This window comes from Parasteatoda tepidariorum, chromosome 11 (genome assembly GCF_982258835.1).
Source record: "Parasteatoda tepidariorum strain Cologne lab strain chromosome 11, Ptep-v5.0, whole genome shotgun sequence".
NCBI lineage: Eukaryota > Metazoa > Arthropoda > Arachnida > Araneae > Theridiidae > Parasteatoda > Parasteatoda tepidariorum.
This window is the reverse complement of record NC_141765.1, coordinates 18390835-18412547: the sequence shown is the minus strand read 5'-3', so window position 1 is coordinate 18412547 and position 21713 is coordinate 18390835. Positions and strand designations below refer to the sequence as shown.

At 27.2% G+C, this 21713-nt stretch overlaps 1 protein-coding gene across 4 annotated transcripts in view; it reads right to left on the bottom strand.

Moving 5' to 3' along the window:
• LOC107451016 (histone lysine acetyltransferase CREBBP) overlaps nucleotides 1-21713 on the bottom strand; it is a 139440-nt gene that overhangs the window by 55778 nt on the left and 61949 nt on the right. For 2 of the 4 annotated variants that reach the window (XM_016066972.5, XM_016066973.5), the window contains exons 7-12: nucleotides 19161-19311; nucleotides 12540-12967; nucleotides 10204-10290; nucleotides 9333-10086; nucleotides 7509-7627; nucleotides 5077-5124 (exon numbers count right to left, since the gene is read on the bottom strand). In XM_016066972.5, coding sequence (XP_015922458.1) covers nucleotides 5077-5124; nucleotides 7509-7627; nucleotides 9333-10086; nucleotides 10204-10290; nucleotides 12540-12967; nucleotides 19161-19311 — 1587 coding nt within the window. The remainder of the gene's footprint in view (nucleotides 1-5076; nucleotides 5125-7508; nucleotides 7628-9332; nucleotides 10087-10203; nucleotides 10291-12539; nucleotides 12968-19160; nucleotides 19312-21713) is intronic. The other 2 variants (XM_016066974.5, XM_071187500.2) reach the window with 1 other exon arrangement.

The window sequence follows — 21713 nt, the reverse complement described above, 5'->3', positions numbered from 1 at the left end:
ATACTTATTTGTTTTGTTTTGATACTTTTTTGCTTCCTTATTTAACCTTTCCCGCATTTAGTGCAGATATTTGCGCAGTCACTGGGAGAGGTTTAAATTGTCTCTCCTAAAGGTTGTCTTCAAAACAAAGACTATGGAAAAAATTACATTTCTCCCAAAAGTAGTCATAAATAGAGATGCTCCTTTCTAGAGGCTTCACTGTATATGTGTGTATGTATATGTATGTATACACACAAAAATATAAATATATAGATGTTAGATATAACCACCCTTAAGGTCCAAATGAAAAGGGATGTTATAACAAAAGGTCGCTATGTCCTGACTACATTAAAATTGGTGCAAATATTTATTTATATTTCATCATAAAGACTAGACTAAATAAGTAAAAAAAATTATACACTTTAAACAGAATTATAAAACTGACTATTATGCAGTATCTTTTAATATTCCACATAAACTTTAACCAGTTATTCAGTGCTTTTTCTAGATTTTGAAACTTTGATTTACAAGAACGGTGTCATAAAATTAGAACTCTCAGTTCTTCTGCTTAGAATCACATTACGAATTTTAATTATTGTAAGCATGTTTTTGGGATCTTGAATAATTTAGCAATTTGGATTTTGCCATTATTTTTTTATCTACTTGCTTTAAAATTTTTTATTTCTGCTCCAAGCATATAGCGTTAAATTGGTTTAAAGCAGCCACTTTCACTAAATAACATACATCCAGAAATCCACATGATTTAACATAAAAATAAGCCACTTCTTAAAGAAGTGTGAATACAATTTTCAAACAGTATGATGGATGAACATATTGAACTTCATTTTTTAAAACAATTTTAAAAGGTAATGTTTATGCAGGAATCTGATTTCTCAATGACTGTGCAATGCTTTTTACTCTCAATAATGGTACCTAATCGATATCTTATAATTCTTTTGACCATTGATTACTCCCAAGAACTTCCTGGGTAAAGAAAATGTGGTCCTGTTACTCTTTCTTCATTCAAAGAGAATTTAAGATGTTACATGATTATTGAGTAGTAACATCAAAAGAAATAGTGGTTTAATAGTTTTCATTCAACTTTTGTTATCGATTGACTCATTGTCAATGAAAAAATGTTAGTTCTGAAAGCACAAAAATGAACACCTGTTTTTGGAATGATTTTCTTATAACTAAAAAAATAAAGAAAACTGTGGTAGCTATGTCGGAATGTAGGTAAATTTGGTTCAGTTCAGTTTGTCAAATGGTTTATATATATATATATATATATATATATATATACTAAAAAATATTTACCAGAATTAATTTTTTTAGTTAGCATCACTAATTTTCAAATTAATTTTTATAAATTTAAATAAAAAATGTAAAAACTAGAAAGAAATTAATTTTAATAATATTATGACTGTAAAACATAAAAAATTTATGTAACGTATGATAAACACATGAGATGATATACACATATTCAATAAAGATTGCAACCGACCACGCAAAAAAATTCTTGAAAACATGTAATTGTTTAAATCCAAACAAATAGTATGAAAGACAATTTATCAACTTATATATTAAATATTGTAAACGTGTTTTTTGAGATCTTGAATAATTTAGCAATTCGGATTTTGACGTTATTTTTTTTATCCACTTCCTTTAAAAAATTTCATTTCTGCTCTAAGTATATAGTGTTAAATTGGTTTAAAGCAGCCATTTTCACTAAATAACATACATCTAAGAGAACGGTATTTTATAAGTGAATTTAAAAAAAGGAAAGAACCACTAAGGAAAATTCCAAATTGGAAAGAGTTTTAAAGCAGAATCTCTTCTGTAACACTTTTAACTAAGGTTTTTATTTTTACAAAATGGAATTTTTTAAAAGACCTATATGAGTGATTTAAAAGATTTTGGAGAAAATAGCAACTTTAAAAGGTAATTAAAAGGACTATATAAAATGCCTTTTAAAATTTTTTTTATTTGAATGCAATTTTAAAGTTTTATGCAACTTTATACTTTAATTTTCATTTATTTACCTATCATCATTTTAACTTTTATTTCGGTACAGAGCAACAAAGAATATCTTCTTATAAACACCATATTAATTATTATTCTCTATTCTTTTTGTAAATAATATAATACCAAAATTGATTTTAAAAACAAATTATTGCATCATAAAAACAATCTTAAGTATTTTACTAAAGGTCACTTTTTCCTGATTTGCAGAAGTCAACTACATTGTGGTGACCCATAACTATTTTCCCTTTTCTTTATGCGTCAATCACAATTTTCACGAAGTGAAACTTTTAATTTGAAACTGAAACCCAAAATTGGGAACTGAAACTAAAATCTGTCTATCAAAATTTTAATCCAATAATATAATTTCTCAAATTAAATCTAGCCAATCATTGCACATTAAAGGTGTGGCTAATTCATTTCTCTGGTGAGATCCGAATCGAACATAGCATCTTTCTCTGCTAAAACTCATTGCAAAAGGACGTGTAGTCCTATCTCTCTATAATCTTATTATTTTGCCGTAGAGTATATGTTTGTGATGTGGTTAATAAAATCTTAATGTTTAACCTGTAAACCTTCTGATACTTTAAGTATACCTACACACCACAATCCCATAACATATAATAACTAGTACCATGTTACTTTAAAGTACTGTGGTTAACTACAGAATTGTTTATCTTTTTCCCCTTCAGTTTCAAAATTCAAACAGTGCTCATACATGAATTAAGTTATGCCAAGGCAAAAATTAATAAATAAGAATATTTTTTAAAGATAATAAAATTGGGTGCAGAATGAAAAACATATTTTAACTTCTACTTCCCTCTTACATTAAGAGAAGATTTTAATTCAGAAAAACCAGTTATAACCCTCACATTTTACTAAGATTAACTCCTTGAAGAGTGGTGTAGGTCATCATATACCCAATAAACAAAATATTCTGAATAAAGGATCTTTTAAAAAGAATTGAAAAAAATTCATTTATTCAAAGCAATATAAAACAAAACGGAAATGCAGCTTTTCCTTGATTAAGTTCTCTTTTTTAAGGGTTTATGACAAATAATGCGAAGGATAAAAAAATACTTACATTAATTATAAAAAGAGCTACAGAAATATGTAGGATTTTTTAAACATATAAATTTCTAAAGGAACACCTTTTTTTAATTTAATATTCCCCCAAATATATCTCAGAATACCAGTCAGAAGACTGCGTATTTAATATGCAATAACTCTACAAACGTTTGTAAAGAATGTAGTTCTAAATATACTTTTTAAGTTTGGTGAAGATTGGTATGTGTTATGAGTTCAACTAACTTAGAAATTGAACTTAGGGAAAAATGCTTATTTAAAATTTTCACAGGACATACAGTGGATTGAAAAAGGTTGTGCAAAAATTAATAATTCAAGTACATTATTATTCAATATACTTTCTTTACTTATGACACCTTGGTTATATCATTTTAAGGTATTAAGGCATAATTTAAACAAAAAACATATATTTTAAATCCAAGGCTGGTCTAACTCCTTACTTTAATAAATTAAACAAACTAAGAACAGCGTCTATTATTTTACTTAGGTCTGAGTAACCTAATAAATGTTAAACTATTTACACTTAAGATGAAATATGATAAGAAATGCACTAAAATAATTTTCATAAGGTAAGTAAATATTCGAATCAAGAAAAAAATATCTATTAACATTGGAAATAATTACTTGTGGTTTGAAAACCAAGGAAATATTTATTCTTAAAAACAAATTCAGTTTCTCTGAAAATGGACTAGCATTGAACAAGTTGCATTGAGCAAGCCATATTATGATTTTATTGAATAAAAAGGATGCATTGTTGTTGTATTGCATGTTTTTCAATGCACAAAATAAATGCTAAAAATTTTCAGAAAATATTACAAATGAAAAAATGGGATATTCTTAATTTTTCTTAAGAAATTCTTCGTCCTTAACATGTTTTTTCAATTTTTTTTTCAATTATCATTCTGATTTTTTTAATGAAAATTCAAATTAAAAATGCTATTTTAGATTTATATACCTTAATTCCTTGAACTTCTAAAGCTAGTCTAATTATCAACACACCTATCATAGAATTAAATAACTATAAAATAAACTAATAAGTTATTTATCCATTTTCATGGATGGAATTTTATCTAAAAAATGCATTAGAATAATATTTATAAGGCTTTAAACAAATTATTTTAAATTTTAAAAAGAAATATTCCAAAAATGCTTCTAGAATTGACAGATTTTAAACTTATTAACAAAAAACTCAGAGTCATATGCTTATTTACTCAAACAACAAAATATGTTAAAAAATGAAATTACAATTTTTTCATTGAATAAATTAGCACAAATTAAATTTTAATAATATATAACAAATATACATAAGCTGTAATAATTATTATAATAAATTACTGAAAGTTTCATGCAGATATTTAAAAAAGGAGTTTTCAATAGATTCAATTGATAAATAAGAGAAAATAAAAGGTTACAGTAAGATACAACAGAAAACTGAAGAACTTGACAACAACACATAATGTACTGTCAATCAAGTTAGAGAAATAACAAACATGCCACAATCAGATTCAATACATTTAAAAGCCATTCGGAATAAATAGAAGTTATGAACATCAAATAGAAGAAGATTGGAATAATTTCTTTTAAAATAAATCAGCTTAAGTAACGAGTAATAAGAAACATTTAAAATATTAAATAGAATATTTTGTACTTTAAGTCAGCCATGCAAAAAAATAAATAAATAAATAAAAATTAAGAACATAAACGTAGGAGAGATCACTTAAAAAAAAGTTACAATGGAAGTTAAACAAAATATTTTTGGAAACTGTAGAAATTAAGAATGATGGAAAAGTAAACAACACTATAAAATATAATGGAAATAGAAAAACATAAAATTTAACCTTTAACTTACACAGTAAATAAATCTGGTTCAAACTAAAGAAGGTGTATAAGAAGTACAAATACATTTTAGGGGGGAAAGACATAATTAAACCTTGTAATTAAATAAAACTAATACTCCCATGAAATGATGAATAAAGGCTGTTTCCGTACCATTGAATCCTGTCTTTTGACATATGAAGGACAGTCTTTTCCTTTTGTCTATTGGAGGAGGAAAGACTATAATTTGGATATAGATTTATAAAACATGGATGTTTTATGTTTTTAGCAATGCAAATTTATTGCAAATATAGCTATACCTTCCTTTCAAAGCTTTATCCATGTTTACTATATCTTATCCAACAAGAAAGAAAGTCACAATTACAATTTGCTTTCTAATGTCAAAATTCAAAAACTTTAAATATTAGTACAAATTAACAAAGTGAATAATAAAATACAATTCACCATAAATAATTTTTGACAGACCAGAAAAATATAAAACATAAAATAAAACTGTCAAAAAACTAATAATCCAATTAAATCATATCTAGATAAGAATTTTTTTGACCCAAGACTTGCAATATTATGGATCAAGCATCAAAAAATAATGAATTAAGGATGGTAGACAGTGAATGGAAGGATATTGCTACTATGCATTCATTAAAAACCAATAGTGATAGTCATTTCAAACATTAAGCTATATGCAAGTAATAAGGGCTGTAAAGGGAAAATAAAGTCAGTTTGGATAGCTTATATAGATTATAATAACACAAGCATCTGATAAATTGAGCATATTTATGAGAAAAAGTCTTTAAAAATGAAAAATGTAAAAATTATTCATTTATTATAAGTCCTAAAATATATTAAAATACACCAAGACCTCATAATTGCACGCTATTTTAAAGATACTTTTAAACTTTAGTTGCTTTCATTTATTCAATTTATCATATATTGCTTATTGCTGCGTCTAAAGTAAGTTGCACTACAAATTAGCAAGAATATAAAATAAAATGTTGATAAATGTTTCTTTAACTTATTATTTTACCCTACGGAAACTTTTTGACAGAAAACATAACTATTAAAAAAAAACATTTCACTGTCAGTAGTCAAATTTTACTATGTGATTAGTAACTAAAAAAGATTTAACTGATTTCAGCACTGCACCCTCTTTAATAGAATGAACTATAATTATTCTCTCTTTTTACACATATGGCGGTTCTTTGTATATTAAACCTAAATTAGGGACTGTCAATAAGAAAACCACAAGGAGGTGCAGACACTTACACCCATTCCAAAGAGATGAAAAAATGTCTGTAACAAACACTAAGGGTTCAAAAAAGGGTGACTGGACCAAGTTTACTTGCAACACTATCAGTCCATTATAAGGATAAATAGACCTCCAGTCATGGTGATTTCATGCTAAAATATATTATGGAAAATTCTCTGTTTTTAACACTCTTTTAGTTAATAATTTATCAGATCGCTCTTATGTTTCTAATTTCAAAACTCATAAATATACACATAACATATTAAATATGTTCATTAGGATTCAAAGCTCGTCATTCAATTTTAAAATTATGAGATCTATTATATAAAAACAAATTATAAATTACCTGCACAAAAACAAAATAATTTTAATAAAAAGTTTTACAAAAGTATAATATATATTCATTCAAATTAATAAAAAAATTACTTAGAGTAGAACAGTACCAAATACTAAGCATATCCAAGTACAAAACTTAGTTAAATAAAAAGAGATGTAACTTAAATCTGTACATCTTGGTCAGTAAAACAAAGTAAATAATTTTTATTAAATTCAAAAAGAAAAAATCCATCTTAACTAGTTTTCTTTCCTTCATTGTGATAGCTAAAAGAAAATGCATGAATTCAGAAGTTATGTATACTAACACTATCTGCACTTTAAAGATGCTTTTCATTATTGTTATTTATAAATTTTATTTTCACTTAACTTATACTTCGTACCTAAATTAAACAAAAATCTAATTTCAAAATCCACTTCAAAAAATTCAAAAGTTAAAATTACACTTTTCAACAGAAAACATTTTTTCAAAAATTAATCAACAGCCAAATCTTATACTTGGGTATGACTAGCATTGCAGTACTGTCATATTTCTATTAAGTATAAGCTTTCCAAACATTGAAATCAATTTTTAAAGAAATACATGTTAGCAAAGTAAAAAAATATCCTAAGTGAAAAATAATCATGCGCATCAAAATTCAGCAGAGAAAATTTTTAAAAAAATTTATTAAATTAGACATTTTTTTTCAATTTGTTATTAAGAAAATAAAAAGAAATTTGAAAAGTATAAACTGAAGGTTCATTTAAATATAATTATAAACCAAAAATATGATAAGAAAATCATAACAAAAATTGTATCAATCTGAATGTAAGCCAAATAAAGGAAGTTCTAATATTAACTAAGAGGCATGACTAAAAGAAATGTTTGTGTTTAACTAGTGCATGATAAAATAAAATAAAAAATACTGATTGTGACATGTTTTTTCTTCTTTTTTTTACTATTATTTTTCAAAGCCAGGGAATGGAATGTTAATTTTGAAAAATATAAAACAAAAAACATAGTTACTGGAATCTGCAGCAGTTGAGGGTCAACTGGTTGACGAAAAGGCAAAGACTCAGGATCTTGCTTGTACAGTTTTTCTAAAGTAGGCATTAGCGCTTGACGTAATTCATCTGGCTTAAAAACTAAGAAAAATTATTTTATTTTAATGTGATCTGCATGTTCAAAGTTTACGTTTACAAAATATATAGTGTTCAACATTACTTAAGACTTCAAAGTGCACAGGTAATATATTAAATAAATCATACTCCCATACAGTTTATTTCAAATTAATTAAGCTATCATACTAATTGATTTAAATTAATAAAGTAATCACACAGTTTATTTTAAATTTCAAGATTCCTAAATTACTTATATTTGCAGAAAAAATTCAAGGATACCACTTTTTACTCATTTAAATTTGCTGCTTATGCATATGTTGGTTGCTTTGTAAAAATATACTACCACAAAACATTGATTGTTAAAAGATTTAGCAATAGCTAAAACTTGTTTCACCTAATAATTTTATTCAGTCTAATTCGCAGCTCTTAACTGAGACGACCTGAAAAAATAAGATAAGCGTCATTTTCGCTCTTCGTATTTGATTATATGTTTTGTTTTTTCCTTGTTTCCAGTGTCCTACCAGTGCTCTTTTATTTTCCATTTATTTTAACTTTTTACATTATACATTAATAAAAAAATTTTTACTTAAATATACTAATTTTAAAAAAATATTATATCAATTAATATTTATACAGTATACCCTCGATATATCAAAGTTGATATTCCTTTCAACTAAAAATATTTCGAGGTAGCGAGTTTTCGAGATAAGACATTCAGAGCAAAATTTTCTCTAAAGAGTAGAAAAATATATTCTAAAATAATTCTCGTAAAAGTTAAGAGTCATGAAACATAAGAATAACTACTAATAAATATGTATGTAATGATAGTTGACTCTAAGTTGAAATACAGCAATGATAATTTTATTTTTAAAAGCAAGACAAAAAAAAATTATGCATTAAACAAGAAAGAATTGATTAAGCAATAAACTTACAATGTGATTTTTCTGAAAAAATTTATATTCTGTTTCGAAAAAATATTCAACATGAAACGTTTTGAGAAGAAAATCTTCAACATAGGAATTAAAATTAATATTAGCTGGAAATTTTATGCCAAGAGGAAAAACATTTTTTTTCGACATAGCAAGGTTTTCAAGATATAGAAGTTCGAGATATCGAGAGTATACTGTAGTTTATTTTACTATGTTATTACATTCTAAAAAAAGGGTCAATTTTTTTTTGCATATATTTCATGAACAATAAAAACAATGTTCACTGAATATTTTGAAAGTTCATCATTTCTGTGCAAAAGTTATATGTTTGCAGAATGCATCAACTTCATTTTGTGATAAAAAAAACACCTTACTACAAAATTTGTCATTTATTTCTAAAACTTCCACACAAAAAATCACATTTGCACTTCTATATGTAAAGTTGTAAATAAGTAAATGATAGATACAAATTTCTTTCTTAACTACATAAAATGGAGAGTTAATTCCGTAAATTTCAATTATTTGAATCCCTTTTTTCTGAATGCAATGGCTAACCAAACTGGGTCCTGAAGTGTCCTTTCTTCTGAATACAATGGTTAACTTTTTTTTTTACAGCCAGCACTTATTTTTTCATTTTTTATATTAAATCTCGCACCAAAAGTTTGGATACTTTTCCCCCAAATTAATTGTGTATGTATTGTAAATTCTTTTGATCATATGAAATGGGCTGGGTCCCAATTACTTTTAATAATTGAGGTTCTACTATTATTTACATTTTTTAACTTATAGTGATAACTTACTTTTTTTATTTGTTTTTACTTTAGGAGTAAGTTGAGAAGAATCAGACGATGAATCAGGTTTTAAATCTATACCATTTTCACTCACAGTTGGTGCAGGGGTAGGGCTTTGCACTTCTTCTTTAACAACAGCTTTCATTTCTTTACCTGAAGAACTATTAGAAAAAGAAGGTTCTTCTTCCTTAATTTCACATTTTATATCAAGTTTACCAGAAGGTTTAGTATCCATGTTGACATTTGATTCACTGCATGCACTTTTGACATCACTATCCATTTCCATTTTTTCACTATTTTCGGTAGATTTTTGGGAGGCAAAAGCAAAGACTTTGCCTCCAGTTTGCCCAGAGTCTTGATCTGACGTAGTAGAAACAGGAGTAGTTGAGCTTTGAGTATCTAATTGACTAACTGATAAAACATTTTCTTGAGATACAGGTACTATAGGTTTAACATCTTCACTACTATCATCTACTGTGACAACAGATGTCTGAGAAAGTTGAGATGTATGTGTTTGTGGAGAGGGTGTTGGTGGTTGAGTATTAGGAACTGAAGGAGCTCTAACTGGTTGAGATAGAGGAGGTTGAACAGACTGTGGCTGAGGGGTAGCTGTCTGAGGAATTTGATTACCAGGTGCCTGAGATGGCATTGGAGAGGAAAGTTCAGTTTGAGGTTTCTGTATTGCTACATTAAGTTGTATCTGGGTTGGTTGTTTTTGGGAAGATTGTGTGTGGTTTTGAGACTGCTGATTCAATAAATGAACCTAAAATGATACATTTTAACATTGAATAGAACATTTAAAAACTAATCACACATATGAAGATCAAAAGAACTTAAAATGATTCGCTGAAGAGTGACATCACTAAATTTAAGCAAATACCTGTGAATTTAAGTTAGGTGCCATGACAAGTTGTCCTTGAGTATTATGGCCAATCAATCTAGGATTCGGTGGTTGAGATTGAGGTAACTATAGTCAAAAGAAAATTAATTTAAATTATATTGAAAAATTAACGAAAGTTGATAAAAATATGTAACTGAAGCACTTATTAGAATGCTAGAACAACTATATATTTCACAGAGTAGGAAATATTAATATAGAATGTTAAATAAAACCAGCATTTTGTTTTGTAACATACTAAATGCTTATAGTTGGAAAATGTTTATAAAGATAAAAATTTTTTTTAACAAAAGCTAGACTTGAACGAAACTGAAATATAAAACAGGATGAACAAAAGAGGCTATTCAAACTTAATATATTAATTTAAAAACATATCTTTTATAGAAATTATGATCTTTAAAAATTATGCAGATAAAACACACATTTTCAAAAACTTAAAATATTACAAGTTAAATTCTCGTTAATAACATGGTTTCGGATTAACCGGCTTGCATACTATCAAGCCTTGTAAAAAATTTAGGAGTAAAAGAACCGCTATTTGTACAACTCCTTGTGGTAGGTGGAAAAGGCAAATGAGGAATGCTAAAGTAGTCGTCTGTAAATATTGCCTTTTCTCAGAAAATAGATTTTCACATTTTTAGTTTATTAATAAATGTCAAGTACTTTTGCACTAGGCAATTGTCTTAATGTTTAACATATAACTGATAAAAACTATTAAAAAGTGGAACAGATTTTTTTTAAAAAAAAAAAAGAACAAAATAAGTGATGCCTATACACAAATAAGGTATAATAATAGCTAAAAGCTCTTCGTGGACACATCTTACATGATGTGTCCATGACTATGATGTTGTAAGGCAGAGGTGCAGTGATCGCGTTTGTTGAAGGTTGTAGCATAAGGTTTTGAAACATCCTAGGTTAGTCCAATCCTTTGGTATGCTGCCCTGGTCAAAGCCACAAAAGGGCAATAATGCCACCTCAAAACCATTATTTGAGACTTCTAGTCAAAAGGGATAGGTTAGCGACAGCGAAACAACTGTCTAGCAACCTGTATTAATGAAACAGGAACATTCATTTCACGGATAACAGTCGCCCAGAGATTCAACACTGTGGAATCGTATTTTAATGGGCTATTTTGTTATAGGGCTTACCTTTTTGTCACGTTCGACTACACAGTCGGTAGCCTTATGTCTATTACTAACATAAAAACTTCAGCATTAAGTATAAACAACTACTAAATTACATAATAAACTTGCTATCTAGAGCTCTGCAACAAATTTTCCAGATAAAACCTCTGTCTTAAAAGCATTTGCTATAAAAAGCATATCATTAATTTGTTGATCAGGGAATTTCTAAACACCAATTAATAAATTGATAAGTCTTAAAAAATGTCTTCCTCAAATTTGAAATGAAAATAAAGAAATAATTTTCTTCACTTTTCTCTTTCACTTTTAGCTATTGAGATTTAACCAACTGTTAATAATCCTAAGAATTACAACAGCAAAAAAAAAAGAAAGAAAGAAAAATTTAAGTTATCTCTGCAATAAGTGCCATATTTTACTATTACCTTAGTTTATAAACTTAAGTCCTAAAAACTTGTTTTAGGAATTATCAACGGTGGTCATTCAATAACCACTATGAAATCTAGGAAACTCAGATATCTGACATTGTAAAAGTCCTAAAGAATAATTGATACCAGAGATCACAATAAGGTATGCAAAGGAATTAGTGAATAAATTAGATACAAAAAGAGAAGGTGAGTGATCAAATTGTGCCTTTCTTTGTTACAGAAGATTGTAGGCACTGAGTAGGGTTAGTATTAAAGTTGAGTGGCTGGCCTAATTTTGAAGCTTTAATCCTTTTTCCAAACAAGCTGGGCTTTTGACTATCAGCCAGTAAGAGAATAGCGTAGTGACACACAGCTAAATGATTTTAGATCAAGACCATTTTAACAACAAGAAACACTTTTTTTCCTTCTCACATAACAAATTAATGAAAACAATATATATATACTCGGTTAATTTGTTACTTTTATAAAATTTAGACTTCTTTAAAACATTATAAACAGTTAAAAGTTATTAAATAAACAATATTTTTTTCAAATATAGGACAGTAATAATTAAACGATGTTTAAAACCTTATTGCTAATGTTTTAAGACTGAAATTTTCAAAGCCTTGAAAAACATTTTTGTGGCACATATAATTGTAGATTTTTTATGCCTTATAGTATGGGTGTATCTGGGAATGAATTTGGAGTCACACACTCACTCATTCAAACATGCACAATACAACACTCATTATGAATGAAAAATCATACTAACATTAATTTGTCTTGTCTTGAAAATATCAGATATCGGAGAATGATTTTGCTGTACATTAGAACTAAATTGTGAAATAGATATACTACTAAGAGTAGATATTGAAGAGGGTTCAGATGTAGAAGTAGCTATTGTAGTGGTAGGTTGATTTAAGCTATTGAAATGAGTCTGTAATGGTTGCTGTAAGTTAGAAACCGGTAAAGGATTTTGACGAGTTTGAGATTGGTTAAATTGACCCTGATTTAATGTCATATTGATATGGGTGTTTAAAGAGTTAGACATTTGAGTGTTAGATGGAGAAAATGGTTCAGAGCTTTTTGCAACTGTATTAGTAGGAACAGTTATATTTGGTGGTGGCATTCTCTGTTGACTACTAGGTAATGTACTGCTTGAAAGATGTGGCTTTGATAGCGCACCTGCAGCTGGAAGTTCTGGAAGAAAATATAAACAAAATGAGAACTATTAAAAACATATTACATTATAATGTAAGAAATCTGTATAGAAATTGACTTTTCAGAATGAAATCAAATGAATTTAAAAAATAATCTAACAAAGAAATAGAAATTCTTTATGCCATTAATAACTTAACAGTTTATCCTTGACATTAATAAATTAACCTCAATTAGTAGTTAATTAATAAAAAACAATCATTAGTTTTAAAATTAATTTAAAGATGAGTAGCTTTCTAAAAAAGAAGCTTTAGAACATATATTCTCAAATTTTTAACACAGGGCTACTCCTTTTTATAGTAATTTATTGCTTTAAAGTAAATAAACATGCGTTGAAAAATAATAATAAAAATAATAATAAACATAATGATGATAAAAATATAAAACTTATATATTTGGTTAAAAAAGATTTTTATATAGGCAGGGTTGCCACAGTAAAAAATGAACAAAAATAGTTGCTTTTAGTTGCCTTAAGCATGAAAATAGTTGCCTAAAACTATGAAAATAGTTGCCTGAACAGGAACAAAAATTTATCAAAAATAGTAGCCAAATAACTAAAATTATAGCTTAATTGTCAAATACTATTATTAGGACTGGGTGATGTCAGAAATTTTAAATCGTGATACATCGTCAGTTAGACATCCCGATATAGTGATGTATCGCAATTTAGCATTTGTTCAAAAATTACCTATGGGAAATATTTAAATTAATCAAAAGGAATAAATATAGTACAAAAGAAAATATTAATTCTAAACATATTTTACTACGACATCAATATCATTGCTTAATTTTTTCAATTAAATTAATAAAGAAGTCAAAGTAAATGCAAACCCAAATTTCATTTTTCTTAAATTAAAAATGATTTAAGATTCATTGGTTTAAAAATAATAATACTGTAACAATAAAAAGTTGAAATAATAAAAAGTAGTATTAACTAATGGTCAAATTGTGTACTTAATAAATGCAAATATATTTTTACTTATTTATTATTATTTTCATTTTTGAAAATAAAATCAACTAAAGATTTATTTGTTTAAAAATGATACTGACTATCAAGCAAATTATAAAACAAACAAGTATTGAAAGAATTTTAATAAAAATTTTAAAAAAATACTTCAAGTACTAATGTTAAATTATTAAAAACTTCAAAACATTACTAAACTTTTTATTTAATTAAAAAAAAATTGTTTTAACTAATAGCCAAGTTTTTTTAAAACTTTGCTTTCATTTTCTCAAAAATAAATACAATTTAAATAAAGGTAAGCTTTGTTTTAATTTTTTTATAATTAAAAACGACTGAGCATTTATTGGTTCAAAAACAATCAAATTATTATACTTAACTACATTTAATAAATTTAAAAAAACAAACTTTTTACAACAAAGTTAAATACAAAATACCCCTATGAAATTGTATCGCTTAAAATAATAAACAATTAAAAAAATCAAAGATTTGATGTATTGAGTTCAGAACGAAAATTTAAGATAACAGCGATTGTGCAGCAATCGCAAAGTAACAGTAGGTCTAATAAAAATAATTGACAAGAATTGTTAAATCCAGACAAAAAAAAAATTGGATGAAATAATGCAGAACGAAACGATCGTTGCAAAAGTCTCACTGAAAATAATTTACAAGAAACCCGACAATTATTTCCGACGAAATAAAATGCACAACGATCGCAAAATTACTCAAGTCCCATTGAATAGAATAATCCTCAAAAAACGCAAAATCCCAAAGATAAAAATGGACATAAAGAAACTATACATTGCGTTCCAAATTACAACGCTGATCCTCGCACGAAACCGGGAGTTCTGATTCAATTCGATCTTCGTCATTCAACATCACAAAACTAACATCATCTTAATAGCAAAACACTATCTACATCCCTGCAGCTAGACAAAATCAAAATCGTCTTCGTTAGTGCGGTAGCAGGGGTAGCCTAGTCAAGCATCTTTGCATATTAAATCACTAAACCGCGATTGTAATCTAATTCCGGCGGCTTAAACCAGATTTCTGATGTATCGACTAAAACGAAAGTCACTACATCGGCCTACTGATATATGCGTTAAATCAATATTTCGCAATACATCGATTTATCGCCCAGTTCTAACTATGCTCCAATTAAAAAAAAGTTTTGTACAAATATAAAAGGTATACATATTAGAAAATAGGTACCTAAATAAAAGTCTAATTACAATAAAATATGAATGTTAATAGAAGGAAAAAACAATTAAAAATAACAAAACTGCCCCTCAGAGAGAGCATATAACAAGTACTTTATTAAATCCAATGGAAATTTAAATTTATGGCTCTTTGGAAATAAATGATTGTATAAAAGTTTGCTTTCTTCAGGGTTGCCACAGCAAAAAAGGAGCAAAAATAGTTGCTTTTAGTAGCCTCAAGCAGGAAAATAGTTGCCTAAAACTATGAAAATAGTTGCCTGAACAGGAACAAAAATTTTTCAAAAATAGTAGCCAAATAACTAAAATTATAGCTTGATTGTCAAATACTATGATTAGGAATGGGTGATGTCAGAAATTTGAAATCGTGATAAATCGTCCGTTAGACATTGCGATATAGCATATGTTCAAAAATTACCTATGGCAAATCCTTAAATCAATCAAAAATAAATAAAAAAGAATAAATCTATTACAAAAGAAAATATTAATTCTAAACATATTCCACTATGACATCAATATCATTGATTAATTTTTTCAATTAAAATAATAAAGAAGTCAAAGAAAAGCAAACTCAAGTTTTATTTCATTTTCCTTAAATTAAAAATGATTTAAGATTTATTGGTTTAAAAATAATAATAATACTGCAACAAAATATTTTACATACATGCATTAAAAATTAGAAGAAAACGAAAGTAGAAAACAAACAAAAAAAAACTTTCACTTTCAAAAAAAAAAAAAATTTTTAATTATTTGTTGAAAAAAAAATCATGCTTTTGAAAGATCATTAGACACTCTTTTATTTAAAATAATAAAAAGTAGCATTAAGTAATGATTAAATTCTGCACTTAATAAATGTAAAAATATTTTTACTTATTTATTATTATTTTCTTTTCTGAAAATAAAATCGACTAAAGATTTATTTGTTTAAAAATGATATTGACTATCTAACAAATTATGAAATAAACAAGTATTGAAAGAATATTAATAAAAATTTTTAAAAAAAAATATTTTAAGTACTAATGTTAAATTCTTAAAAAGCGTCAAAACATTACTAAACTCTTTATTTAACGAAAAAAAAATATTTTTTTAACCAATAGCCAAATTTTTTTAAAACTTTGTTTTCAGTTTCTCAAAAGTAAAAGCAAATTAAATGAAGTTAAGCTTTGTTTTAGTTTTTTTATAATTAAAAACGACTGAAAACTTATTGGTTTAAAAATAATCAAATTATTATACTTACCTAGATTAAATAAATTTAAAAAAAATAACTTTTATACAACAAAGTAAAATACAAAATACCCCTATTAAATTGTATCACTTAAAATGAAAAACAATAATTGGAAAAAAAAAACAATGAAGAATCTTTTTTTTATTTAGTTATAATTTTTTTTCATTGATCAATTGAGTTTAGAACGAAAATTTAAGATAACCGGGATTGTGCAGCAATCGCAAAGTAACAGTAGGTCTACTAAAAATAATTGACAAGAATCGTTAAATCCAGATAGAAAAAAAAAAAAAAAAACTGGCATGAAATAATGCAGAACGAAACGATCACTAAGTAGCAAAAGTCTCACTGAAAATAATTTACAAGAAACCTGACAATTATTCCCGACGAAATAAAATTCACAACAATCGTAAAATGACTAAAGTCCCATTGAAAATAATCTTCAAAAAACGCAAAATCCCAAAGACAAAAATGGACATAAAGAAACTATGCATTGCTTTCTATATTACAACGTTGATCCTCGCACAAAACCGGGAGTTCTGATTCAATTCAACATCACAAAACTAATGACGTCTTTATAGCTAAACGCTTTCTACATCTCTGCAGCTAGACTAAATCAAAATTGTCTTCGTCAGTGCTGTAACAGCATTAGCGTAGTCAAGGATCCGTGCATATTAAATCGTTAAAACCATGATTGCAGTCTTATACCAGTGGCTTAAATCAGATTTCTGACGCATCGCCTAAAACGAAAGTTACTATATTGGCCTACCGATATACGCGTTAAATCGATACTTCGCGATACATCGATTTATCGCCCAGTCCTAACTATGCTGCAATTAAAAAAAAGTTTCATACAAATATAAAAAGGTTAAAGGTTAGAAAATAGGTAACTAAATAAAAGTCGAATTACAATAAAATATTAATGTTAATAGAAGGAAAAAACAATTAATTAGAACTAAACAGCCCCTCAGAGAGTAAAAATAACAAGTACTTTACTAAATCTAATGGAAATTTAAATTTTTGGCTTTTTGGACATAAATGATTGTATAAAGGCTTGCTTTCTTTTATTAACGTTCTGAAAAGTAATGTTCATTTTTGAGAAAAAACTTCGCCAAGAGTAAAAAAAAGTCTCCTAATAGTCCCCTATTCCTGAAAATAGTTGCTTTTTTAGCCTTTTCAGGCAAAAAAAGTTGCCATAGTCGCCCATGGCCAAAAATAGTAGCAAATAGTTGCATTTTAGTAGTCTGTGACAACCCTGTACACATTATTCTGAGAGCTGATATTATTCAGAGTTCAAGCAGTGGCAATATATGATATATACTGCTTATTTTTTATATTACTATATTACTTTTATATTACTTTTTTATATTACTATAGTTTATTTTTTGTTCATTTGTTTCATGCTCTTTTTCTCTTTGTCGTAATTGCAGACTACCTTCAATCATGCCTTGTGCAAGTCTAATTCCTTGCATATCTTTAGCCTAAGGGCTTCTTTAAGTCTTTCATTCGCTTCTTCTGACAACCTGTCAGCGGTTTCTTTCAGTGGAGGTGAAATAACAAGGGAGAGGTTAGCGTGATGACGCCACTGAGTACTACGCACATGCTAGGCGGCACTACGTACGTGTTAGAAAGGGGTCTGAAAAGTAACATTCATTTTTGCAAAAAAACTTCGCTAAGATTAAAAAAGTCTCCCAAAAGTCTCCCAATTTTAGTAGTCTGTGGCAACCCTGTTTCTTTTATTAACGTTTTGAAAAGTAACGTTCATTTTTGCAAGAAAAAAAACTTCGCCAAGAGTAAAAAAAAAAGTCTTCTAATAGTCGCCTATTCCTGAAAATAGTTGCTTTTTTAACCTTTCCAGGCAAAAAAATTCGCCATAGTCACCTAAGGCGGAAAATAGTAATAAATAGTTGCATTTTAGTAGCCTGTGGCAACCCTGTATAGGTATACCTAAACTTGGATGTCTTTATTTTTTCTGCTTAATAGAGCACTGTATCCTAGCCAATAAAGCATTTATTTGCTGATATACAAATGTCCTCATTGTTAAAAAGATAACAAGATAAATGTGCATAACCTGAATACTAGCGTACAATTATTATTTAGAGGAATGGAAACAATAAGATAATTAAAATTCTCTTTCATTTTGAGCTAAGTTTATTAGTATTCAAAATCCCACGTTTTGAGTGCATGATACAAAATAAAATATAAAAATTAAAAGTACAATTCTTTTCAAAAAAAATATTAATTTCTTCGCCAAAAATCCCTAAATCTTATAACACTTTTATATATTTTTTAACATTGAGTTTTGTCTTTGTACATATATGTTCACTTATAGTGTTATCCCTAAAAGACAGGGTAAACGCAATTTGAAAGTTGCACACATTGGAAAATATTCATAGAAAACAAAATATAGTATACTTCTATTTTAACAGCAAACCAGTATTTATAGTTTGACGAGAATAGATATAATGCTAATGTCCAGTATAGAAATATCAATTTAGCAGTGAACAAGAACATATAAATTTTATTGACTACAAAAACTTTAAAATAAATTTTCATCTCATAGAAAATTGGAGATGGAAATATTGTAGCTCAAAGGATGTTAATTAGGATATTGAGTATACGTTGTGTATTTAATAACAATGATAGGAAATTTAAAAAAAAACTCATCATATAAAGAAGGCATTGCATTCTAATATCTATAACTAAAAAAAGATTCATTAACATGGCCATCTAAAACAATAAAATGTTATGTAACATTGTAATTAGTTTACGCACTTGGACTTGGTGTCCCTGAGTTATTCAGTATAGGTCCAATACTGGATCCCACTTGCTGCTGCATTTGTGCCTCCTTTCTTTTCTGACGTATTTCGTCAAGCTCTTTTTGTATTTTATATATCTTTTCTGCAAGCAACTGGTAATATTCTTCCTGTTATAAAAAAGTACTTTTTTATAAAATAAAAATAATTACACAGTAATACTTTTTTATCACACAGAGTGAACAGACGCATTATAAGAGTAAAATAATTAACAACAGATTATTGCTTTCAAATACCTATCATGAAATTAAAAACAATTATAATGTAAAAGTTTTAAAAAAAATTAGAAAAATTTTAAAATTTCAAAAGTAATTCAATTCACAATGCAGGGATGAGAGTAGTCAGAAAGTAAAAAAGAGGAAATCCAAGAATGAATGAATATATATATATATATATATATATATAGATAGATAGATAGATAGATAAAAATTGTATGAATATGAATCACATCTATTATTTTAAAATCACATGAGTAAGTATTGCAAAATTTGATTTAAATTTGAGAGGATATGAATCCCGATATGTGGTTTTTAAATCACGTGAATATGAAACTCTATATAGAATTTTAAAAATGCGAAAAAACAAATCATGATGCGTAATTTTTAAATCGCGTAAATATGAATCATGATGCATAATTTTTAAATCGCGCGAATACGAATCCCAACGTCTAATTCTTAAATTACGTATAAATACGAAAATAGATGTTTGATATTACAACCGCATAAACCAGTGTTTCCCAAACTTATGAGTTTTGTGTACCCTTTCTAAATTTTTCGTAACGCTGTGTACCACTAATAAAAAAATTTATGCATTTCTTACTATAAAAAAATTGAACTAAAGTTAAAAATCACAAATGGCTGTTGATACTAGTAATTATTTACTGTTAATTCTGCAAAAAATAGCCAGAAAATAAAAATAGAAAAATATGTAATCGTTAATTTTCATGGCCAACTTTATTTTCATGGCCAACTTTATTTTTAAATAAAAAATTTTGAAATTTTCGTTTGTTGCAAGATATTTCGCATCAGAACGCGTACCCCCGCTAAACTGTTCCCGTACCCTTGGGGGTACGCGTACCACACTTTGGGAAACACTGGCATAAATGAATCCCGACAATGGATTTTAAACTCGCATGAATACAAATACCTACATAGGGTTTTAAAAACGGTTTAATACAAATCGCGATATTGGATTTTTAAATCTAGTAAATAAGAATCGTAATGTACGATATTTAAATCGCATGAATAAGAATCGCAACAAGCAAGTTTTAAATCAGGTAAATACGAAAATCGATGCTTGATAATAAAATCGCGATTTTAAAAAACCTTAAATACAATCGCATATTTAAATCTTGTAAATAAGAATAGCAATATACAATTTTTAAATCACGTAAATAAGAAATGGAATGCACAACTTTGAAATCAGATAAATACCAAAATCGATTTTTTTATACTAAAATTGCGTGAATAAGAATCAAGATATTAGCAGATTCTGGGCTTGGGAATTCTAAAAGGCTTGTTTGTATTGTTTTTGTTTAGCCATAATAAATAAAAATTTACAGGATTAATTGAATGAGCAAATAAATATTTTCACCGCAAATCCACCGCTATTTTATTTTATTATTTCATTTGCTTTCGCGCCAGCAAACAGGAAGCAGCGAGACATCTGAATTACGACAATAGGAGCTATCTGGCAGATGGGTAAAAATACAGAAAATCTTATATTTTGTGAGTAAAAAAAGTTAAAATAGCTAAAATAAGAAAAAATTCGGAAGGGTTAACAGCTACGGTGTAGTGTGAATTTTATGTTTATCTTTGAAAATCGCAAATAAATATAATTATTTTATTTCAACAACAGCATTTTCAGAAAAACCGGAATATTTATAAAAATAATAAAAGTTTTAAAGAATCGGAGTGTTTGATAAAAAGGCTGAAATTTGAGAGACAAAAGTGAAAATACGCTAAAAAGCGGAAAAATCTCATCCCTGACAATGTAAAGCACTGATAAATGTAATGCTCATGATTGACCTCACACCCAGTAACTAAATTTCCTAAAGTTAAAGAATTCAAAAATGTTGCGAGACAGATTAAATATATCAGATAGCTGGACAAAAAAAAAAATTTAAATCCAACAATAGAACAGAATGATAAAAATATTTTATCTTACAGGATTTTATAGGATTAAATGGACAGATTTCATAATTCACCACAAAACAAATTATTACATCCATAAATGCTACAACTTTATACGAGAGTATAAAATTATTAGGAGACATGAACAATTTCATGTGATACTTAGATTTGGAGATTAAACAACTTTCTAGGAGCAAATATTCTGCATCAATTTCATTATTACTTACATAAAAAAAACATTGTTTAAAGAAATATTCTGCATCAATTTCATTATTACTTACATAAAAAAAACATTGTTTAAAGAAAATTCTTTTATAATCTAAATTTTACATTGTTTACATTTAAAAAAAAGTTTCTGCTTTAAAATCAGATCATTAAAC